Source organism: Rattus rattus, chromosome 11 (genome assembly GCF_011064425.1).
Source record: "Rattus rattus isolate New Zealand chromosome 11, Rrattus_CSIRO_v1, whole genome shotgun sequence".
In the NCBI taxonomy this organism is placed as follows: Eukaryota; Metazoa; Chordata; class Mammalia; order Rodentia; family Muridae; genus Rattus; species Rattus rattus.
In genome coordinates, this window is record NC_046164.1 from 60,135,839 (window position 1) to 60,161,926 (window position 26,088).

Sequence of the window (26,088 nt, forward strand, 5' to 3'; positions counted from 1 at the left end):
TTATACTTCAATCAATGGTACATTCCATGATAAATAGAGGAAAGAAAACAGATATCGGCTTAATATATATGTATTTGTGCATACATGTTCTTAACAAAGTGAGATGGAAAAATTCATATCAGCTATTTCTGCAACATGTCATGTGGTCTTAGCTGGTATTTATCTTCCTCTACTAGACATTCCTCTAAAATACTATGTATTTTCTCTACCCTCAGCAAGCACCTTAGCAGCTCTTCTTTCTTTTACTGGAGGGGTGACCCATATCTTCATTCTTGAAGAGCTCATCTGTGCCCTTTGTCATTCTGGGTAGATTGTTTCCTACTGACTTTAATCATAGTACATGATAGCATCAAGAGACACCCTAAAGGATCGCCTGCACTCCAGAGTAATCTTCCCTACTTCCTTTATGGAGAAGCAATCCAATTTCCTCCTGCAGTCTGAATCATTCACCCCTCTAACACCTTTTCTTTTCTTTTCTTCCCTCCTTCCTTCCTTTCTCACTTTCTTTCCTCCCCCTTTTTAAAGATTTCTTTAAATGTATGGATGTTTTGCCTGGTATGCATGTCTGTGTACTTTTGAAAAATTTGAAGTGAGCATCAAAATCCCTGGAACTTGAGTTACTGATTGTTTTCAGCCACCATTTGGGAGATCAGAACCAAACTCAGGTCTTCTAGAAGATCAACAAGTGCTTTTATGCACTAGGTCATTGTTCTAGTTGATATTGTTCCTTCCTTAAAAGTCTGTTGACTTAAAGGACATCAAAAGCCCCAAATAGCCAGTAGGGAGGCTTAGTGTCCAGTTCAGTGGAATGTTTGTAGTGTTTCCTAGTAGAAATATTCCCTCCAGGAAAGCCTAGGCACAGGAAGCAAAATTTTCCTAGTGAGTCACTGGGAGTGATAAGTGGAACTTCCTGCACCCATTAATCCTAGCTGTAGGAGGAATAGTACCATATATTAGACACTGACTCAAAGCGTATACTGCCTTCTAAATGATTTTCTAGAGCTCCAGGATATTGCCACCCATTTAGTGCTATCACTAAACAGTGTTTAAAAGGCCATTCCACCATTCTATTAAGCCAGTGCTTCAAGTCTATAAAGAACATGGTATGGACAGTGGAGTCCACAGTGTTAAGTATACTGTCACGCTTTTATGGCTGGGAAATTAGTTCTTTTGTCTAAACTGATGCTGTGTAGAATACTGTGCTAATGGATAGTAGTTTGGACAGAGAGGCATTATATGCAGGAAATGAAAACCCATATAAATGTATACTCCGATAAGGACAAACATTACCCTCTCCATGAAGGAAGTGGCCTGATGTAGTTTACCTACCACCCAGTCACTGGCTGGCCATGCCAACGAATGGCACCATAGTAGGGGCTTGGTGTTGGTCTCTGCTGCAGGGTGATTTGGCAATCAGCAGCAGCTATAGTCAGGCCAGCCTTGTTGAGTGGAAATCCATGTTGTTGAGGCTGTGCATAATCTCCATCTCTCCACCATGGCCACTATGTGCATGAGCCCATTGGGCCGCAACAAATAGGATACTAGAGAAAGGCTGACTGCACAGAATGGGTCATCTTGCCTACTTGGTTATTAAATTCCTCTGTTAAAGTGTAACCTTTGCATGAGCATTTGCTTGGAATAGAAATATCCTCATGTTCTTTGACCATTTAAAGACATCATCCATGTTCCTCAAATGCCTTTCTCACTAGTTTTCCAGTCATGCTTCTTTCAAGTTCTTTAGCCATACACTCAAATGCAGAAAAAGCTCTTTGCATACTTTCCATCATAGAAAAGAATCATAGCTTTTCATATGTCCGATTATATGAAACTACAAATATTTTCTGGCAGTCAGTTAAATACCTATGATTAAGAGCTATAACCACAAAACTTCCCCTGCGAGTGCTGTAAGAAACAGTGCAGAGCCAATGCCTTACTAAGCAGTATACTGGGGGAGGAGGAGAGGCCCTTTGTGAAGAAATAAAGCATGAATAGAGAGGTAAGATGAAAAGCCAGAAGGCATTTTTTTTTTTTTTTTTTTTTTTTTTTGAGCTGGGGACCAACCTTAGGACCTTGGCGCTAGGCAAGCTCTACCACTGAGCTAAATCCAACCCCACCAGAAGGCATTTTTAATGATACTGATATTACTATGTTTAAGCACTGATTATGACAAGTTTTATTAGTGATAATTTTAACATTTTGTGAAATCTATTTATAAAAATTTTTCTTTGTCCAGACAATATTCCTTTTCATTTGTAGTCATTGTCCTTCATATAATGAGTCATAATTTGTTTTGGTATATTTAATATTCATGATAGATAATGTGACTTCAAAGACTTTTGAACTCATGCTCATAGTCGAGTATGCACTGAACCACATGACTTGCATTGCTTAGCAACTAGAGCCAGTGTGAGGAACTAGCAAATGCTTTTCACTTAACATTCAGATTCAGCTAAGCATTAATGATTATCTTGACATTTCTGAAGAAAGTCTTGAGTGTTTCTCTTTTGAAAGGGGAGTTGGTTAAAAATCACTTTCAGCTCTTTGAGAGAGTAATGCTCAGTCTTTGCCAGGTGAGCATTACTGATTCAGTGAACAGACTCCAAAGCTCAGCACTACTCATCCATTAGTAAGGATCTACTGTATAGATTGCTATGTGCTGGTTAGATGCATTGAGTAAACCAGTGCTCGGTTAATAAATGAAGATACTAACCATTGAATTACTCCCGCTTTTATGCCATTATTTTAAGAAATGAGTACTGTAGAAAATCTATTAAGTAGCAATGTCTTAAATATATTCTAACCCATACCTCTCAAATGCTACGGAGTTTGTGTTTTTAGACTAGGCAGCTTACATGAAAGTGGCATAGTATAGAATTGACCTAAATAATATGGTGTAAAGTCGTGAAAGACAACTGAGTAGGGAATAATGCTGGAAAGTGTGTAGACGCTAACAGGGCAAGCAGAGTACCATTTAATAGTAACAACAGCAATAAAATCTAAAAAGAATTATGACCTTAGAAGAGAAGAAAACAATTTTGTGTTACAACAGTATTCCTCGTCAATAGCTTAGAAGAAAAAGATGAGGTCAGTTTGGAAGCAGTTTTTAATTTTTGTCAGAATACCTGATAAAATGTTGATGCTGAAAAAATTGTTCAGCATCATCATGGCTTAAATTTTCAAACATCACTCTACTTTTGAATTTGTCTTTGGTGGTATAATATGTACAATTAATTCTATATCCTTATTGAATACTTTTGTTGGCCTGCCTTTACTTTTGAATATTTTCAGTAGGGTTTGGTCACAGGCAATTACATTCTGATATTAAATGGTAGTCTGCGGCTAATAAATAAAAACAGTGTTGTGTTTATTCTTTGGTTGTTTTTAAACATACAGAAAAAAATAACAGCATGATAATCATATACTAATCACTTAAGATTAATTAATGTACTACTGACTCTTGTATTTCTAATTTGTTTACTCACGAAGAACAAATACATTCTAGAAATATATTTAGATCTCCTTAAATCTCTTTTAAGCTCTCTGACTAATTTGTTGATATCACCAGTTTATGGATTTATACGGAAAGTAGTTTTCTGTGCTTTAAAAATTCACACATACTGCATGCTAAATGCACAATTTTTAATTATAAATATTTGAAATACCTATTGACATTGAAAATAAACATGGATCATTGTCTAGCACTTTGACTTGTGGGTGTAAGTTAGAAAAGGTTCTTACAACTTGGACATAAGATGGCATACTTATTTACTAAGGTGTTTCTATCAGCATTGCCTCTAAGACAGTAGATACCTAGAATGAAAAACTAGACATGAATATCTACTGACAGGTGAATGGAAAGTAAACTACCATATATTAAAGAGAATACAGTGTTACTTATTCAAGTACATCATCACGAGAGCATAGTGAGTACAGTTCTTACCTACTGATGAGTCATTAATACTTTGGATATGGACACTCATAAAGAGCAGTAACAGTAGATGAGCTACCATTGACAACATACAAATTATCCTTGGGATCCAGAAAATGCTCTGCCTCCATTGCTGATCTTCCCAGTCTGTGCTCCTTACCCACTGTTCTTACTACATTTCTCTTTTCCAGTTCCGACAGTACTAAGAGTGACAATTTTCTCCAAATCTACAGACTTTATGTTTGAAATAAAAGTAGTAGCAATATGTTTTAATAGAAATGATAACTCTAAGAAAATGTGATATTTTCTTTGGATTTCTAAAATGTATCAAAAATCTAATACCTATTAGAATATCTATGCATATACTTATTATGAGCTTCTGTTTACTATATAAATTGTCTAGGAACTGAAATTTTTTGTTTTATGACAAAAAAATATATTGGAGAATGTTTTTATCTTCACTAGATAGACTATATCTTGTCCAGTCCATTTAGAACCAGGCTTTTAATATATGTAATACAATCCTGATTATGGAGAGGGACTAAAAAATGTTACCACCTTTGGGCGTCTACAGAGAAAAAGTCAGGAACTATTAACCTGATCTGAGCAGGTCTCTTAAAGAATAGTATAAGACTTAGAAATAGTTCATCCAGTTTGAAAATAGGTATAATTTTACTTTCTCTATGTGATGGTGATTGAAAAGAAAAAGAAAGCTTTATTGACCCAGCTGGAACGCCACCACTGTTATACTGTATATGAAGAGAGAAAATTTTCACTTTGAAGAATTAATGAATTTAATTAAGCACATCAAAAGTCTAGAAGAATTTAAAATTATACAGACGTATTGATTTGTTCTTAAACTTTGGCTAGCAATTAGAGTTAGGGGTAAAGTGTACCCCCTCCCCCTCTGTTTAAGTTATATATATTAAAACCTAATTTGAAAAGGGGTCAGGCAATAGTCACATCTTGAAGAAAATGCACTGAAAAAAATTCTTAAAATAGTAAAACTTCAATTTATAATTAACAGAAATGAAATAGTGAAACAGAAAAAACTATTATTTATTCATTAATTTTAATGAATATTGATTTAATCCTCTTAAAGAATTATTTCTTGGAACTGAAGAGATGGCTCAATAGCTACACTTGCTGCTCTTGCAGAGGACCCAGGTTCTGTTCTCAGTACCCACATGGTACCTCACAACCATTCATAACTCCCACAGCAGGCGTCTGATGCTTTCTTCTGACCTCCATGGGCACTAGGCAGGCATGGGGTGCACAGACATACATGTAAGCATAATATCTATAACTCTAAGATTTGTTTTAAAACCTAATTTTTACTCCCAGGAAGAAAACCTCAGCCAGTGCACAATGATGGGTTGAAAGAGGCTGCTGACAGGTGGATAAGGAGCCTGCTTGCAGAGGTTGTGCCTTGAGAATAGCTATGCAAAAAGTTGAGCAGATGTAAAGAACATCGTGGACAGAGGGAATGCTCTTTTGCAGTTTGAGAAATAACTAGCATTTTTGAAGAACTAAGTACAAGTGGTTAGACGCATGAGAAATACAAGATTTTAATGAAAACTATAAAATTAGGCTGAATGGATGAATTTGTCAAGGTACTTGGAATAATAATTTGTATGTAGCAGGAACTTTATCTCTCTCCTTTACTCTTCCGATCTAAGTGTTGTAATCTGTAACACTAAAATTTTTCCAGTTTTTTAGTTTTGTTTATTTAGCAAATATTTTCTGATCACTTTGGCCAGGCACTCTTCTAGACAGAGTGATGTATTACTGAATAAAATAGATATGCCAGGTGTGAAACTGTAACAACTAGACGATGACCTGCTAAATGGTGAATAATGGATATAGCAGTGCTGAAACGGAAACCTAGAGTGATGACAAACCACCAAGTCCAAATTATGCCCAAAGTGACTGACAGATTCCTAAGCTCTGAGAAGGATCAGTATGATTACGAGGGGAGATGAGTAGGACTCCTAAGAAAAGAAAAGGACTGAAGTGTGGAAAAACAGTATGGAGCTTTCCAGGTAGATTTCCCTATCCCACAGGCCTGGTGGTCTACTCAGCACAGCACTGATGCCTTAGAAAGATGAAATCCTGTCAGTCACCTGGAATCCTTCAGTAACTTCCTGTGTCCTTCACAGTTAAACTCAGCAGTGAGCCATGGCCATGTGGCCCTGTCTGTCTTCTTCCTTCTTTCCTCAGTTTAGCCTGCTTACTCTTTTCTGGCTATCCCAGGCCCTGTTGTTCCTCTAAAGTCTCAAGTAATTTTATAAGGGAGTCCTCTGTACAAACTGTTTCATTTAGAGCCTTTTCCAATACATCTGCTCAGTTGGGAATCCTCACTTTGTTCAAGATCCTGTTAGATGACAGTCCTACAACAGTAATGGAAAACTGCGTCCCATGCTAGGTGCTTAGTTAGGATTTTATTGGTGTGAAGAGATACCATGGCCAAGGTATGACTCTTAAAAGAGAAAACATTTCATTGGGGCTGGCTTACAGGTTCAGAGGTTTAGTCCATTATCATCATGGCAGGAGCCCTGGCAGCATCCAAGCAGTCATGGTGCTGGAGAAGGAGCTGAGAGTTCTGCATCTTAATCCAAAGGCAGCCAGGAAGGACTCTCTTCTGTAGGTAATCAGGAGGCTCTCTTCAGCACTGTAGAGCTTGAGCTCTAGGAGCCCTGGAAACCAGTCCACACACACCTAGTCCAGCAAGGTTATACCTCCTAACATTGTCACTTCAAAGGGGCCAAGCATAGTCAACTTACCACAGCTAGGGGTGTTTGTCCACACATGTAATCTTAGCACTCAGAAGGTAGATCACAAGAGGTCAGCCTGAGCTAGTCAGTAAGTTCTAACCCAGCCTTTTCTAGGTAGTAAGTCCTTACCTTTAAAAACGATAATAATGACGTGTGTAACTATGTGGGCACATGTGCTTATTAATCTATTAACCCGCAGCCTGACCTTCACTCTCACTTCTCTGCAGTGCCTTCCTCAGCAGTACCCCATCGCTGGCAGAGCACTGTGTGGATTGGATTGTCTTATTGATACCAAGTGCCATAAGAATGGGCACATGTGTGTTTTTTTTGGGGGGTGGGGTTGCTTGTTTGTTTCCGTGCTGGCATTCTATCATATTGATGTGTGCACAATAAGCACGTACTGCACGGTGATTCATTTCTACAAAAGAGGTTATAAATATAGTGTTTTATTCAGTCATCTTTATGTCTCCCTAGACATTTAATTTTTTATGTGGATTGATTTAGTTACTGTGAAAGCTAGTAAATTTTCTAGCCTTGTTAGGTTTTTAGTTTTAAGCAGGTATTTTTATTTTTTTTTTTCTTCATGATTCCTTTCCAAAGGCTTGCCTTTTCAGTTTTTGAGCAAATAGAAAGATGTTTATTCCTGGTATTACTTGTTGTTGGATTTCAAGTTAATAGTGCATTCTGTGCTGGCCTTATCCTTTTAACAATTTCTGAATCATTTAAGTTTTTTAATTGTGAAAATCCAATATTATATCTGTGGTAACTACATTTTAATAAAAAAATACTGAAAAGTATGTTTTATAGCGGTTGTCTTTCCAAGTTCTGTATTGTTTTAGGTAGTATCTTTATCTCGTCTTAGATATAACATAGGCACAGGTTCAACTGTTGTGTGTTCAAAGCAGTTTAAAATAACATTTAAGTAGGTATTCTATTCTCATGCGTAACACATTCTATTCTTTCTTTTCTAACTTGGATTGCTTCAGATCTCCCAAAGTGCCAGCCTTGAGAGAAGCCAATCATGGATGAGCTGTCAGATTGACATAACATTGCACAATTTTAAACAAATCATGTATTTAGGTTTTTTTTTTTCTATCCCACCTGGCAGTACCAGCTCTCTTGTGCTTTGTCCTAATGCAGTACCTTTCAGTCATGTCCTAAAATCAGATTGAATAAGTGTGGAATTTATATCATTCATACATAGTAAAATAGGGCAGGAAATGTAAGGACTAGTGTTTTGTGCAAATATAAAGTGTTTTCTCTTGCAATAATTATAGGGGATGGAGTGTTAGATCTCTCTACAAAGAAAACCAGCATAAAATCTGAAGAGTCATCCATATGTGATCCTTCTTCTGAAAATGCAGTGGCTGGGTAAGCAAAATGTAGGAAATATAATTCAATGTTAATATAAATGACCTCTGGAGAGAACACTTAATTCTGTGCTGAGTAGGACTGACATAGCTTTCTCGGAATTTTTGTCACTCATAAGTTTGTCTCTCTCATACCTTCATTTGTCCCTTCTCTTTCTTTTTTCTTTCTGTTAAAGAAAAGTTATCAGAACAATCACCAAACTTCAATTCATGTTACTAAAATGAACTATCAATTTAATCATGGGATACAAACTAAGAAGCAGGACAAGTAAGAGAACTTGAAATACTAGAGGCAATTTTAAGGGAAATATGTAACTTTAATAGTTTTTAAAAACGATGAACCATTTCTAAAACTGCTGTAGTTACTAATACTAAACTAGCATAGAGCTTTACAGCCTTTGCTTTAGTGTGGTGGCAGACAGCTTAACAGTATCTAGTATCACCACAAAAAGGTCCTTTCATGTCTTTAAAACTCACTAAATTAACTTAATAAATAATTACTAGTGAAATGCTGTTCTGTTGGATTTTTGGATTTTTGTAACTTTTGCATCTTCTCATTAACTGCATAGAAATCTTTTTTTTTTTTTTTTTTTGCCCCATTTAAATCTGAGATGAATTTATTTCTGCTAAAGCTGTAATAGAGCTGGAGTCACAGGTGTAACAGACTTAGAAGAGTACGAAGTTGCATTTGAAATATAGTAACAGTCTAAAATGAAATGTTCATTTACATCTTTTTTCAGATTTTAAGTTTTTATGTAGAGGACAAATGAGTCTGTGGAACTGAGATGTCTGTGTTTGGAGTATTCTTGCTGCTACAAATTTCCTTTAAATGGGTTGACTCTTTTATTACTTGTTTAGCGGTAACGTCACGTTTCTACTAACAAAAACTCCTTTAGGATTTGGGTATTTTTATAATGGAACTCTAATTGTAAATAAAAAATTTTAAGTGTTGCTCTGCAAGCAGCTTTCAGAGGAAAAGCAACATCATGAGAATATTTTTACAAATACTCAGTTAGGATTTTATGTTCTTGGAAGGTCTGCCCATTGAGGCCACCGTATCATTGACACATTGTCCTACCAGGACTGTAGAGTTTGCTTTGATATGGAGTAACTACTACATCTCACAGACCTAAAGTGCAGTGAGCAGTGATGTTACCTAAGCAAGGAGTATAATAAAGGAGTGGACCCTCCCCTTCCATAGCTGTGTGAGAGTCTCTCATACATCAGTTTACCATCGTTTCATTCCATCCATCCAGGAGACTACACAGAAACAGAGAGGACTATGTGGAAAGAAGTGCTGAGTTTGCAGATGGTTTGCTCTCAAAAGCTTTGAAAGACATTCAGTCTGGAGCACTGGACATAAATAAAGCAGGCATACTTTATGGCATACCTCAAAAAACTTTACTTCTCCACTTAGAAGCCTTACCAGCAGGGAAGCCTGCAACTTTTAAAAACAAAACTCGAGATTTCAATGATAGTTACTCATATAAAGAAAGTAAAGAAACTTGTGCTGTGCTGCAAAAAGTAGCCTTGTGGGCAAGAGCTCAGACAGAGCGCACAGAAAAAAGTAAACTCAACCTACTTGAAACCTCAGAATTAAAATTCCCAACAGCTTCCAGTTACCTCCATCAGTTAACTCTACAGAAAATGGTTACTCAGTTTAAAGAAAAAAATGAAAGCCTTCAATATGAAACTTCAAATCCTACTGTTCAGTTAAAAATTCCTCAGCTACGAGTAAATTCAGTTTCAAAATCACAACCTGATGGTTCTGGTCTGCTGGATGTCATGTATCAAGTTTCCAAAACCTCGTCAGTCCTTGAAGGATCAGCTCTCCAAAAACTGAAAAATATACTCCCTAAACAGAACAAAGTAGAATGTTCTGGGCCTGTAACTCACTCAAGTGTTGACTCTTACTTTCTACACGGGGACCTCTCTCCTTTGTGTCTTAATTCTAAAAATGGAACAGTTGATGGAACCTCTGAGAACACTGAAGATGGACTGGACCGGAAAGATAATAAGCAGCCCAGGAAAAAACGTGGCCGCTATCGACAGTATGATCATGAAATCATGGAAGAGGCCATTGCAATGGTAATGAGTGGAAAAATGAGTGTTTCCAAAGCACAAGGAATCTATGGGGTACCTCACAGCACTTTAGAATACAAGGTAAAGGAAAGATCTGGAACACTGAAGACTCCTCCGAAGAAGAAACTACGATTACCAGACACTGGGTTATATATGACAGATTCAGGGACTGGCAGCTGCAGGAACAGCAGCAAGCCTGTGTAGATTACTGTTAGAGAACGTGTGTGTGTGTGTGTGTGTGTGTGTGTGTGTGTGTGTGTGTGTGTGTGTGTGTGTGTACAAGGGTATGTGAGTCTTTGTGTGTGTGTGTATCTACATACACATGTGGAAATTACAAATGCTCACTCTGACAGGAGACATGAAATTTAACAGTTCAAAAACCACTTACATGCCTTTTGAAAAAGTTTTATTCAGGGTTTTCACTGTGGACAGAATTATAGAGTTGCTTATTAATTCTGATAGTTTGTATTTAATCCTTGTATAAATAGGTGAAAAAGATTCAGGTTTTCTTTAGTAGTCAATAGCATAAAATGTGGGAAAACGAGTAATTGTCAAGTGAAACTTTTTTATTGGTAAAAGATTCTAGCCATTCAGTTGAACCATCTTATAATGGAAATATGATATTAATAGTCTGTGAACACTTTTATGTAACATACCTAAAATGATTGTGAGTATGTCAAAGAACCAATCAAAGTCGAATAGTTACCTCTGTACCGAGAGTAACTAATAGATACAGTATTAATACACTACAGTGCGTTCTATGAAATACAGAATGCACTAAAGTGCATCCGCCAGGATAGAAGAGAAAACCTTAAAGGATATGTATAGTAAAATTTAATATTTATCATTTAATTGTTGAGTTAGCAGGAAGTTGGGGTTATTAAGTATATAATTTAAATTTTAAAAAAAGCTGACATAGTTAACCCCAGAAGCTATAGAATCCTTTAATATAAGATGGAATACTAAAAACAAAAGTAATTTAAATTTAATTATTAAAGTAATTTAATTTTGTTTTTCATTTGAGAAAAATAAGCTAATGTGTAAGGTTAGAAAAGAAAGTTGGAATGCAACTTAGAGCATGTTTATGATGTGCACAGAAGAAGCTTGAGAATGGTCATTTTGGTTAAATGTGCTGGTTAGTTGACGTTATGACTACTTTAAGGATTGTGACACACTCCTACTGAAAAACCTCAGTGTAACTTTAATATATTTGCTGCTGTGACATTTCAAAACATTTTCAGTTTATCAAGATGAATACAGATTTCATTTTGGTGGGTGATACATTATCATTTTGCTAATAACCAAACTTGCAGTTTGTTCAGGGTCTTGAATAGATTTACAGATATTTAACACTGACGCTGTTTTGAACTTTCAGTAATGTAAACTCTTTACTACTTGGATATTTAGAAGCTGGGCAGTGCATTTTAACTTTTACTAGACTCATATGAAACCAGTAATTTTTATAAAACAGTTTTAAAAATATGGGTCAGAGTATTCATGTGGGTTTATGAAGTATGCAGTTTTGGTAGTAAAATGTAATAAAGCATGTACCTCCATGTAAAGAAAGGAGATTTGCTTTATAGATGAGAAGCCTCCCCTAAACCCCTTTTCTCTATTAGAATTCAGGTTCTGGTCATGTTCCTAAGCCACTTTTTATAAACCCAAAAGGAATTCTTACAGCTGAATTTAAATATAAGTGCACCTTGTCAAATACTTGTGTTGCTACACTTGTGTTTGTGTGTGTTTAATAATCACATGAATATGTGATTGCTCAGCTACTAAACTTTAAAATTGCTTGCATGTATTTAAAGAAACTGAAGAATGAGAAAATGTATGACCAGGTAATCACTTGGTCTCTGAGATCTGTACTGAACATTTTCAGCTGTTTTAACATTACCTGCATACTAGGGTATGAATCCTCTTGATCTTTTTCTTCCCCCAAGAAAATATACTTAATAGATTACAAGACAGCATTTGTCAGGGTCATCTTTCTTTTTAAAGAATTAAGCCATATTTTGTGAGGACCAGAACATGGATTATTTATTATATTTCCCCCTCCTCCCATTGAAAAACAAAGTTAAAAAGTAAATGCTTCAAAAACAATTTTCTTGACCTCTTTATACAGAATTTTACTTGCGAAACTTTGGGAGCTCGAATGCATTACATAATATTTATATTGTATTGAGCTTTTTTATTCCTCACACTATATTTACATTGATAAATTGATTGAGAAGTTTATAGTAAAGGGAAACTTACAGAACACTTTTATATCATTTAAAAGATGACCTGACCAAAAACTTTACAGGATTCATAAATCAGGGATCATTTTGCTATTGACTTCACAGTGATCAGTAGTTTTATAGGTAATATCATAGTTAATTTGCAGCATTTTAGTACTTATTATTTATTTTTGGTCAAATAGTAAATTAAAATATTTTTTGATAGTTTATAGGTAATGATCAACCCATAACTTTTAAAAGAAACATAACGTTTGTATTACTGAGTTGACTTTTTAATTATACAAACTAGGAAAGGCAGGGAAGTTTATGGGTTCCCCTCTCCCCACTGGTTCTATTAAAATGTGCTTTATGTTGAACTTTCAGAATCCTTTATAAATTTAGTTACCAGTTACTACTTAATTGACAGTTTCTGAAAAATCCAGTTTCAGCTGACCTTTAATAAATATGAAAGCAACCCTTATATGCTTTCTACTTATTTGAATGTTCCTCAAGTATTTTATATTTAAAATAAAAAAAGAAGGAAAAGAAAAAAACAGTGCCTCTGTTTTTAGAAAACTACTGCTCAGTAAAGTTGTTTAAACCATTTCTGGTAGCTGATGACAATTTTATATTGAACTGTATACTGACTTAGTGAAACTGATTTCTTTTTTAGTTGTTTACAGTGCAGATACTTGTGGGTTTTTTTTTTAATTGCAGTATTTCCATTGTCGCAGTAATTTAGTAAAACTCTGTGGCTGCCTTGATTTTGACAGATTTTGTTAATATAAACTGATTGTTAGGCAATTAGTTATATTTATGCATAAATCAATTGCACTATAATTCATGAATTATTTATTACAATATTTTCTAATGAATTCACGTATCTGTCTTGTGTTGTACATGTACTGTAATTTTGTTCCTACTTTGTGTTGTTATATATCTAAATCTGATTGTATGAATTTTAATTGTTCAGTTAACGTGTTTCTAGGTTGTAATTTGTAGTAAAGCACTTCAATGCTTTTGCACTTAAATTTACAACACTGTCAGTGTGTGGTTAATTTACTCATTCAGTAAAAGAAAAGTAAAGTAAAACTTGACTATCTTGAATTCTTTGATTAATTATAAAAAATCTTTTTTGTTTTTTTGGGTTTTGTTTTGTTTTGTTTTTGTTTTGTTTTGTTTAAATAGTATTAGAATTTGACTTTTCCAATAAAATATTCAGCAATAAATTTCTAACAAAAAGGAGGCATAGAAACAAAAACGAGATGTTTGGGCTTATAAGTAAACAGGAAGAATTATAATTAATCTAAAGAAAAAGCATGACAGCCAATTAGATTAAGGTGGCCTTTAAGCTCAGCATTTAGGAGGTAGAGGTAGGTGGATGGATCTCAGTTCTAGGCCAGCTTAGTCTACATAGTGAATTCCAGGCACCCAAAACTACATTGTGAGACTGTCTCAAAAGTTTACTTTTAGTATCTTCATATAATTACTTGAGAATTAATTGTGAATTGGAGATTCACACATATGTTTTTCTAAGATGGAAAAAATGAAGGAGGGGGAACCTTGAAGAAAAGAGTATATTTTAAAATTTTGTATTTAATTAAGTTGCCCTCCATGCTATGTAAGGTAGAATCTGATACCTGAAAGTCTGATAAATCGATCTGTTGTTCGGATTATTGGGTTAGTATCAGCGACCACTGAAATTTTTTTTAATTTCCAGTATTAAAACTAGCAGATTCAATAAGAAAACTCTTGTTTTAAAACAAAGGTTTCGGGTTGGGGATTTAGCTCAGTGGGAGAGCGCTTGCCTAGGAAGCACAAGGCCCTGGGTTCGGTCCCCAGCTCCGAAAAAAAAGAACCAAAAAAAAAAAAACAAAAAAACAAAAAACAAAAACAAAGCTTTCCTTAGAATGTCAGACTAGGTAGATAGAAGTCAGTGGTTTTAATAATTTTATTAGATTAATCAAAGTGAAATAACATGCTATATTACTAAACCCGTGCTACCTTTTATCATTTTGACAGGGCCTACTCATTTTTGTATGGGCTCTGGGCTTTGGACATGCTAATAATAAGCACATTCTCCAGGTCCTCACTACTTCTGTACAAATCATTTCATTAACAGAAAAATGCCTTTGAGCATTAGAGGAACTGCAAAGACGGGATACTAATCTTTGTAATATAGTATAACATTCCAAAACCTTGTAAGCTCTCCCATTTATTACTAGTTATAAATATGCTTAACAGGCCATAACATTGCTTCAGAAACTGTCTGAAGTATACTCCTTAGGGTGGGTGGCTTTTGTTTGTTTATCGGAAGTCATAAATTTGAGTTGCTGAAAATAATTATCTAATATTTGCCTTTGCTCTACATTTTTAAAACAACTTTTGACATTGAATTTTGAGTTATTTATACCATTTTATGCTCTACCATTACAAAATTAATTTTAAAAAATATTTACCTAAGAGACTGCAGTTATATCTTTTGTTTAGTTACAGCACTGAACTTAAGAGTTTTATTTATTTTGGTGTATTTTTGCTTTGTGTGATCCTTTATGTCAAACTGTGTGTTAGTCTTACTAAAACATTTGTTAAATTGATAGTTATATTTCTCTGTGAAGTTTTGATCACGTGCTCAGAACATGCTTTGGTATTTTTATTACTCAGATAACATAATTAATTGTGTACAACTTAATAAATTATTATGTAGATCTGAAGATTCCAATGTCAGGGAACAATATAAAAATACTGATACCACTACTTATTTTAAAAGAAAATCCTTTAATTTTTAATACCGTGAACATACTAACCCTTATTTTTTAAAAGTACATTCTTCTCTTGGATCAGTTTTGTAAGCAGCATATCCCAATTACAATCCTAAATAACATTTTTACCAACTAGGAACAAATGACAGAACATGGATTTAGGAGAGGAGGGCTATTCCCACTACAGAGTTTGGTGATGTTTCATTAAAATGGATACTTTTCTGAAACAGAATTCCTTTAATATATTTTATTCTTCTTACTCCTGGTGTTGAATAAAAAAATATGAGCTTCTATATTGTTGATTAGCAAACATGGGTCTTAGATAAAGCTAGATGTGTATTAGTTTCTGTGGTGGGGCATTTTCCAGCACTTGAAATTTAGTATTTAGGTAAGTAATACCTTTAGTTTTCCTGTGCTTTTTTCTATAGTTTTTTAAACCAGTAAAAAGTAGTTTAATTTTTAAATAGCTTCCTTTTTCTTTTGTATTCTTACTAGGTTAAAATGCCTTCAGCTTAATCTCAGAAAAAGATACTCTCTTATATATATGAAACCTAAATTTTGATAACTTTCTTCATGATTACGCAAACTATTCTTTTAACATTAAATTTCCTTTTTACTACATAGCAAAGTATTTTAAATAAAAATAAGTTTTCACTCCTTATTTTCCTTATTTGAATTAACAAGGACTGATCATACAAAATATGGCAAACTGTCCTACTTTACAAAAACTTTTATTCCTTCTGAAGCATTTTTTATTAAAGGTTATTAACATTTCCAGAATTGTTAATATTGTCAATGTGTTGATGTAATAGTAATAATATGACATCATCCACTTTTGTATTGTGAAAGACTTTGCTTTGACTCCTGTACTTTGTCATAGGAAATTATTTACCAGTGCTTCATTCTGTTTCTGCTAAAAAATAACCAAGATGTCCTTGCAGTCCGCCTATAGGGGTCAGGAGTCCAGCAATATCAAAATACATCATTCAGACGCTGTCAAGAATTATAACTCCTTATGGTATTTTTGCTGTAATTCATTTTTTTTGTTTGATTTTTATTTTTAGTTCAACTGTTGATGCAAAATCAGAGGAAGCTACTAAAATGGAAAAAGGAAAATCAGCATTAAGCAAAGTTTTGGAATCTTTGTGCATACATCACCATCAACAAGTTTTGGCTATGTTGAAATTTCTAGTCCAAGAGCAGAATGCTGCTTCTCTTTGCTGTTGTAATTCATCATGTGCTATGTCTTCAGAATCTCAAAAGCCCCTATTGGAGGATGGTTTTCATGGTCTGTTCTGTAGCTGTGAATATAGACTGGCAGAAAGAGGGTGTTTACACAATGAGAGACAAAGCCCTGGTCTAGTGCCTCTGCCAGTCTGTATTAAAGAATTACATTGTTTGTCTTGTCAAACTGTAACTGTTGAAAATATTAAGACAGTAATGAACAGAGGAGTTGAAAACAGTTCTCATCCACACAGGTGCTCTTGTGGACAGTTAGCAAAGATTCACTCTACAAAATCAACCTGTCATAGTCCTCTTTTGTCAGGGGAAATTTGTGATCTTTCAGCTACTCTTCAAGAATCCTGTAGATCTCGAAGTCCCTCACCACCACCATTATCACCTGTGGAGACTGGAGGATTTGAAAAATGGAAAGACATCGTCTCAGAGCTTTCAGCCTTAGAAAATAACAAACTTGAGTCAAGCATTAACCAGCCTCCATCTCTTACACCAGCAGAGATAAACATTCATAAATGTGGCCACGACAGCAAAATACATAAAACTAAGAAGTCTAGTAACTCTGATTCTGTGCTCTTGGGTACCAGCAGTAGTTATACTACAAATCATGAAAAGGGTGAAACAGCTGTAATTTTTCAAGACTTAATGGACCGTATTAATGAAAAATTAAAGTCAATAGAAACCACAGATATATCAAACCTCATAAAATTATCTAGTACTGATTGTGACTCAGACAATGATTTTAAATTGGGAGATTTAATAACATCTCTTTTGCACAGTGCAACAGCCAATGATTATAGTTTTATGGAATTGCTAAGTCAACATGATAAAAAGGTAGAAAATAAGATTATTCAGACAAGGTTTCGAAAACGTCAACAAACGTTATTTGCAATGCACAACTCTCCTGATTCACCTGTGATCAGAAGGCAATCTTTACAGATAAAAAGAGAACTTGCCAGTTTTGATGAAAACTTTCTGAGAAAAAGGTACAGTGAAAGAAATTCAAGAAAATTATCATACAATGATAAGATGCTTTCAGTGAACAAAGAATTCCAGCCTTGTCAGGAACCTTTAAAAAACTCTAAAAGCTTTCAAAATGAAAATCATGCCGAAACATTGTTTACACCATCACTTCAGGTACCTCTTGGGAGTTTAGAAACTAATTTGGCTCCTAATCAATTTTCAGAAAACTTTAAAGCAACTTCATTTGAGAAAATGAGCCAAAGAAAATCACAGGAGAGGTCTACAGCTGAGAAACTTACTGTACAGAATAATGGGGAAAATACAAAATTAGAAAGTACTCCAACACTTTCGAGAACTGATGCTTCTCTATTGAGCAGAACTAAACGAAATATTGTGCCTCCAGGATGGTATTCTATATATGTAACAAACGATTCTGTTTCCAAAAAATTCCTCGAGAGCAAAAGAGTATCAGACTCTGCACACAGAAAAGATCCAGTCAGAGATCCAACTGAAAGTTTTCAAACTATAGACTTAAATAAAATTGCGATGAATTCTAATTTGCAAGTTGTTGTGGAGCGTTTAGAAGACACAATAAATATGGCTCAAAGGTCTTGGACTAGTCAAGACCTATCTGAAGGATGTAAAGCTTCCAAGAAATTGATTGAAACAGGTGATAAAGACCAAAATGCTGGGAGAGATTTGACTTTAAGTGGAATGGCTTGTAAAAATCAGGGTTTATCAAAATCTGCATTGGCATCTAGCAATAAAAGAAGTCATGGTATGTCTGTAATGGATTTGAACAAAACATTCGATAATCCGAAAACGTCACCCATTTTAGAGAGAGGTAGCTCGACAACCAGTGTTGAAAGTTTGCCAACAAAATGTGAAGGTATTGAAAATTCTGTTTCTAACTATTCTAGTCCTATCAAACTCATGTTTTTATCTGAGATTAAAAGCAGTGAAGGAGTCAAATACACTTTAACTTCAGTCAGCACATCACAGTCAAATGCTGATTTTGATTCTCACAAACATAAAACCCATCAGATGATTGGAAGAAAAAGAGAAGTAAATGAAGACATACCAAACACTAGCTTTGAAGATTATAGTTCTAATCATCATGCTACTAACCTTCAAAGTGAATTGAACCAATTTAACTGTATACCTGAGGCTACACCATCATCTGCAGAGTTGACTGATAGTTTAAACAATGATAAGCCACAAGAAGACCCTAAGGGAAAGTCAAATGGTGCTGTTGACTTACCATGTAAAAGAAAGCCAGGTAGACCTAAAAAAATTGGTCCACAAGTTGTGAAGCAGATTAAACGGCCAATTGGAAGACCACCAAAACCTAAAGCTGGTCAAACAGATGTCAATGTTTGCCAAACCAAGTCTTCTAGCCCTAGAAAGGAAAACCCACAATCTCTCATATCAGAAGTCAAAGAAGATGTTTGCAGAAAGAGTATTATTGTCACTGTTGTTTATGGAAGGTCAAGAAGAACCAAGAGATGTGTTTCTGAAGGAAGCATGAAAATCAACAACATCTCACTGAACAGTGATGGCGCTGACTTTTCAGTTAACTCTAGTCTTCTCAGAAATACTAAAGCTCATGAGATTGGCTATGGTGAAAGTCTGAGTGCTGGGTCAAGATTGACAACTCAAAGTGGGGTTTTTGATTCTGACTTTGAATATGTTAGACCAATCAAGAGCAAGTCTATGATAACTCAGACTTGCAAGAACATTATTCGACCAAATCAAAAGCCTTTGTCAATTGTTAGGAAGCCTGGTAGACCTGCAAAAGTGAAAATTTCTGGTATATCTGTGACTGTTAATAGGATTTCACCTCAGGAAAGAGAAGTATGTGTTAGCAGTTGCTTACCTCCATTAGATCAGGAGATAGTGTTAGAGAAAACTTGCCTAGAAGAAAAGCCTGACCAACAATGCAGTAATGTGGATAATATCAAGCACACCAATGTTGACATAGTTAAGAATGAATCAAATAGTACTGTTACTTCTATACCTCTGAAGCATTCAATTAAGGCTAGAAAACCTTCTTTGCATTTCTTACATTCATTTGCATCTTCTGGCTCACTTACTTACAAAAATACCCTTCGCCATAAATCATGTAAACTCCATTTGCATAAATGCAAAAATCCAAAGAAAAAATACAGGCAGTCAAGTTTTAGACTAGCTTCCAAAGGTATCCCAGGATCTAGATGTTCAAAGAAAGCAAAAAAGTATTTGGAAGATAAAAAATTAATGCCTGTTTCTGATGTATCCTTGGACCCTGTGATTTCATCCAACCCTTTACTAAGGTGGTGGGCTACATCTGCTTCAAATGATTCCTTGTTAGAGGAATTAAACAATAGATTTGAACAAATAACAAATGCATGGGTACAGGTGAGTAGAGATGAAGCTCAAAATTTTGTTCATAAAACAGAATACTCTAAAGGTGATCATTTCAAAGCAGCAAGCCCCTTGGAAACTTGTCTTCTAGAACTTGAAGTTTCACCCGTAAAAATGCTTTTTCAGAAAAAGTATAATTTGAATGAACTTTGTACCTGGTTTATGCAAACAACAGAAACACAGTCCCTTTCACTAGTTAGAAAAGCAAATGCTCGAAACCCTTTGGAAGTGATAAGCACCAAGGGCATTAAGTTAGGGGTGAAATGCTGTGGATTTAATACCAGCCCCTTCAGGAAGCACTTTAAAAAATTTGCAGTCTCTTCTCCTTCAAAACCAGCTGGGAAATTTCATATACTACATAAAATGGTTGGCTCACCACTCTTAAATGTGAAAAGTAATTTAACATTAGCGAGGTTGAAAAGGACAGAGTTTAAGAGTTTGCACTGTGAAAGGTGGAGACGAGAGGAAAGGCCGTATAGCCACAGAACAGTTGATTGGAACTCAAAAAGAAGGAACTTAAGATTGTTCTGCCAGAATCAATCTTGGACTAACACAGAGGGGCAGACAAATGCAGAGACATCACTCAGTGAGAAAAGCACAGTAGGTAACCAGTGGGCCTCGTCCCCGGAACCCAGAGTCACCTTTGCTAAAAAGAGGGTAGCAGTACGTGACTTCAGAACACATGCTAGTTTAGAGAGTAAATTTAAGTCAGAAGCAAAGGAGAATGGAACAGGGTGTGGACAGGTTGACGCTGAAAAGGAACAAACACTAGAAAGTGTATCTTCTCATAATTGGAGGTCAAAAACTTTAAAAGACTGTAGAATATTTTTGAGGAAAATCAACTGTCTTGAACACAGAAATACTTTTAAACTAAATACAATAATTTATTCTCCTGAATCTGTTGACAGTGGAGGTAATCAGGCACAACCAGAAGAATCAAAGCGTTTTAGTTTAAGATCCCATTCCGCAAGGCAAAGTTCCTTAAAAAAGCAAAATGAAGAAAGAGAAAATCCCAAAGCAAATAGTCCTGCAAGTGGTAGGTTGACTGATGAACTCAACAGTAGTCAGTTAAGTAAGCATGTTAACTTTGACAAGAATTCTGATAATTCTGAGGCTCTTAGCAAATTAAACAAAAGAAAAAGACCACCATGGAAGACCACAGAAATGTCAGCAAAAAGACATAAACGGCAGTCTTGCAACAGTGGACAAATGGCAAACTATTGTACAAAATCCCAAGTGGGTAAGTTTTTCTCCCCTTAATTTTAAAGTTTCATTGTAGGTGCCTTGAGTAAAACGTAAGCTAGTAGGTAGAAAAGGAACAGCTAATTTGGTTCTAATTTATTTCTAAAATATTTGAGCAACTTCATTTCTTGGCACCTAGTATGAAACTCATGAAATTAGGTGCTGCTAAATGTAGTGAGTGCACTTAACTGCTAAGTTTCTGACATTCAAACACAAGCAAATACATTTAGAAGAGACATGAAGAGCATTGTGAAAATAGGCCATGAGTGTATTTGGTAGGTGACTGAACAGCTAACTAAAAATTCACTACTGCAGGCTAATACTTGCTTATTCTCTTCCAAAATACAAACTATGAGAATATACAGAAAACAGCTGTGGCTGTCTCATTTAGAGACTGTAACATTGTAATCCTAAGGTGTAAATCCTCACTAAACTGTTACTCTATTTGATACTGTTTTGAAAACATACTGCAAGACTGCTTATTTAGAAGGTGGTATACTAAATTTTTTTCAATGATCAGCAATTAAGTGGGCTTCTATGAATAGAGCTCACTTGTGCAGATAGAGAATTCCTTTATGTAAATAAAGTCACTGTTAGGGTCATTTCAAATTGAGAATGCAATCAGGAATGAACGTCGGTACCCCAGCGAGATTATTGACCTTGCCATAGTGGTAATAAGAGCATAGTGCTTGCCTGGATAGCCATTTTCCATCTGCTTATTTGGTAGGTACTGAACAGTATGGGATATTAGACAGGAAACGACAGATTCTGTCTTCACCATGAAAGAATACCAAGTTATATATTTACAGAGAAGAATATTTTATGGCTTATGTTCATTTTCACAAGTATTAGTGTCTTACTAGAGTCAATAACATCATGTCTCATTAAAATATTAAACACGGCAATTAGGTTGAAAAGTTTTATATAGGCTTTATGTTTATCCCCACCCCCAGTTCAATTAAATATATATATAACCCAGTACTGTGTAACATATAATGATTAAAATTTCAAATATCTGGCATGAAATGACTAAATGAGGTCAGAGTATAATCTCTATTACAAAAGGTAAATGGAAACTATGAAGAATAACTTATTTGTGACCCTGAAGAAGGCTAAAAATAATAATGTAACATGCTTTGTCAGGAAAATACCTAATAGCAAATTTTTAAGCTTATAATTCACCTAAAATATGTATACAAGTTTCACGAAGAATAAAATATAGTTTCATTTTATTTCTGTTTCATTTTCATCTCATGCTGTTACAGATTTTTCAAAAGTAATTTGCATTAATTCATTTTACAACAGAACTGTATTTTATCCTTGAAGCTTCTTACCCATTGTATTTTCCTAACAATCAAACACAATCTTTCTTTAATATTATTCTTTACCCTGTCAAATGTAAGATTCCTAAAATAGGAAGATGAAATATATTTAAATATTACTTTTGCAAATTAATTTAAAAATCCTTTGTGGCTATTTTTAAAAATTAGTGACATATAAAGAATTGTTTTTCACCTTTTCCATTTTAAAATTTGCTACTGCTGTTTGCTGTTCTGCTTGAAGTTTATTCATCTTTACTGATAACTTTCCTTCTTTATTTTTAACATTATTAAGTCAACGAGATTATTATTTTTACAGTTATATTTATAACAATATTTGTTATGTTTATGTGATTTTTAAATGTTTCTTACAGTGTTGTTGTGTTTTTTTTTCTCTCATTATTTTTTGGTAGTCCATGCTTCTTTTTGCCTTTTTGGAAGTAACACTAAAATTCATCATTAGTTTTATATGTGTTTTGTTTTTCATAAATAATTAGTGACTGAAAACATAAGACTGTTAACTACAGGACTTTTCTAGACAAATTCTGAGGACAGTGTATATTATAAATTTTAGAATATTTCTATTGGTGGAAAATAATTGTTTCTATCATGAATGTCTTGCCTTTGTACATATTAACTGTCCAAATGTGATTTAATACATAAGATTTCACTGCATTTGCTGTACTCTGTGTTAAATGTAGAAGTGGGAAGAAAGGCAAGTGTATTTCTCCTTTTGAAGACTACAGTATCTTCTTAGTGTGGAAGATCTAATGTACACATTAATATAAAGTCATTATATATTGTAAGCAGGATACTTCATGTTCAAAGGAAACAGTGATTAATGTCACAGATTTTGCCATTAGGAAGCATAGAGAAGTAAATACTTACTGAAGGCTGAGTAATGTGACCAGGAAGAAGTTACCTGAAGGAACATGAAGGAGGGACATGGGATTGCAGATTTATCCAGGATTCTTGCTTATATAGTGAGAATTGTAAGAATCTCAAATACTAGAAGCTAACAAGTGGTGGGAGGGGTTCAAGCAGAACAAATTCCGTGCAGAAAATGTAGACGGTAAAGCTGGCTCATTTGGAACATTGAGTAATTTGTCAGGGCTAAGGTACAAAAGAGACTCTGCAGTGGTCAGTCGGAGGAATATAATCTCAGAAGACAGAATCACTGGGGAGCCATTGTTCAAATGCTGAAGCAACATCAAGTAATGGAGGGGGGAGTTTAAGCCCTCACAAGAAGTCTATGAAATAAAATCACATCTTTTTTTTCTTCTGATGTAATACATCTCAACTGCAGTTTCCCCTCCCCTGACTCCTCCCATTCTCCTCCCACCTCCTCTATTTCAAAGATCCACTCCTCACTTCCCTTCAAAAAGAAAAAAAACAAGTGCAGGCCTCCCAGAGACATCAGCCAAACATGGCATAACAAGTTACAATGTAAAGACTAGGCACCAACCCTCATCTCAAGGCTGGATGGACAAGGGAACCCAGTAGGAGGAAAAAGGTCCCAAGCTCAGGCAAGAGAGTCAAAGACAGCCCCCACTCCTATCCCACGGGAACAGGAAGCTATAGAACCATAACATGTACAGAGGATCTAGCTCAGACCCATACAAGGTCCATGGTTGTCACTTCAGTCTCTGTGAAAGTCAGTGTCAGAATAGAGGAATGAAGGGAAACAGCCAGAACTTTGCCTTGAACATCAAGAACATTTCAAGGCATTTGGTTTTTAGCTTTAAGGGTTTAGATGAAGTTAGTGGGATACCTAAAAAAGATGTTAAAGAAGCAGGTAGGTAATGCGAATCCTGTACAGAGATGAGGCTTGAACTAAGACAGATTTGGCAAGTGAGAAAAGTCACTGGAGTAGGAGAGATTCCTCAATGTAAGATTGCAGGATCCTAGACTCCCAGAGTCACTCCAGGCTGTAAAAAAAATAGGTATGCACAAAACGAGACTGATGAAAGTAGTCAAAGGATGAGAAGCAGGCAGAGATTGGAGGAAAATGTCTTAAGCAAGCAGTGTACTTAAGTCAGTCATGATGAGCATTGAGGTAGTTCTGTTAAATGCAGCAAGAGGTCATCATCATGGTGAAGGAGGAAACACCTGTGTGGAGGAGTAGTGGTAAAAGCCAATCTCAATGCCAGATGCTAAGTGGTCAAAGAGGAAGTGAAAAAAAGTGCCGAGAAAGAAGGGGGGTGGGGGAGGAAGAAAAACAGAAGCTGCTGTGTGAGTGGTCAGGATGTAGGAAGGCAGGTGCCATCTACTAAAAGTGAGCTATAAAAATGTCTCAATGTCAAAGCTAGTGAGTAGTAAGAAGACTGAAGGTATGGAATGAGAGGGAAGCCCAGGGACTGGTTATTGAGTATGGATCTGGGCAGCTTAGAATGGAGTGGTTAGAACTTGTTCTGGACCAGAAGTTCCTATTTCTCTTAAAGTGGGGAAATAATATGTTGGAATACAAGTTAGTAGTCCATGGGGTTATCTTGAAATATTCAAGTTCATGTTTTATGAATCAAGAGGTAATCTGGGTCTAGGGAATGCTTACTCAGAAAAGCATCTGTTATGGAAGCACGAAGACATGGATTTAGATCCCCAGACTCCATGTTAGATCTGGCCACAGATGCACACATCTATACGTACAGCATTAAGAAGGCAGAGAAGGGTGAATGCCTGGAGCTCATTGAACTCCTGGACTAGCCAGACTGTGAGTTCCAGTTTCAGTGAGAGACAACGTCTCAGAAAATAAGGTGGGAAACTGTTAGAGAAAGGTGCCCAGTGTTGATCTCTACTGGCACATGCATGTGCACAAGCATAAGCACTCACCCACATCCACGTGCACATACTACACAACATATACATAGCACATACATATTCACAGATGATGGACTCTAAAAGTGTAGTAGGATTAGGAAGCAGGAGGTTTGAATAGCTGTCTCTGGATATATAGAACTGAATAGTAGTGTGTTTTATCTCAGCTGCCAGAGTGTACGTGGGTTCATCGTGTGTGTAAGTGAGAAGGCAGAAGGGATCAGTCCAGTGTGAACAACGTTCTGTGGACTGTAAGGAACCATATGATCAAACTGAGTTGCTGCTACTCACTTCTAAAAGTATAAAGTAGATGTGAGGGTTCGATAAGGAAATGAGCATTTGATTGGATGTAATTTACATGTGCATATGCTGCTATGTGCTCTAGCATGTAGTGCTAGAGCTTGAACACTGAGCCAAGCACATGATAGGCACACTACCACTGAGATACAGCCCAGCTTTAAAATGGTGTGTGTGAAGGGCCAGGTGCTGAGGATTTTTAGGTAATATTGGCCCAAATAGTCTGTAATTACCAAAAAATACTAATACAGACATTTGTTAATGTCCATGTTTCTCAAGTCCAGAGCAAATACGCCTCTTCCTAACTGGTAAATATCTGGGTGTATATACACTAACTTTGGATATATGTGAGGAACTATGGACTTGAAAATACTGTAGACTCATTTAACTCATCCTAAAAATGTTAATTTTCTTCTATAAATATTGAAGCATTTGGATTGTCACATAACTTTTAAAGTAATCAATTTGTCAGCTTCTATTTTGTCTTCTGTCCTGAAAAAGTGACTTAAATTTTTCATGTATCCTGTGTTCTAAATGCTGCTCTTTACAAAAATTTATCACTTCTGTGTGATTTTTAAATGATATAAACCCCTTGAGCTACCTAAGACCAGGACTGCAACTGTAACCCATCCTCTCTCATCCCTTTAGAACATTCATTCACATTGATGATTGAACACAA

The 26,088-nt window shown here is 35.5% G+C and overlaps 1 protein-coding gene across 14 annotated transcripts in view; it reads left to right on the forward strand.

Moving 5' to 3' along the window:
- Lcorl (ligand dependent nuclear receptor corepressor like) overlaps positions 1 to 26,088 on the forward strand; it is a 131,558-nt gene that overhangs the window by 89,967 nt on the left and 15,503 nt on the right. For 9 of the 14 annotated variants that reach the window (XM_032916198.1, XM_032916191.1, XM_032916193.1 and 6 more), the window contains 2 exons: positions 7,980 to 8,073; positions 16,200 to 21,499. In XM_032916198.1, coding sequence (XP_032772089.1) covers positions 7,980 to 8,073; positions 16,200 to 20,997 — 4,892 coding nt within the window. In that variant the 3' untranslated portion in view covers positions 20,998 to 21,499. Of the gene's footprint in view, positions 1 to 7,979; positions 8,074 to 9,328; positions 10,404 to 16,199; positions 21,500 to 26,088 lie in introns of those variants that run through there. The other 5 variants (XM_032916202.1, XM_032916203.1, XM_032916192.1 and 2 more) reach the window with 4 other exon arrangements.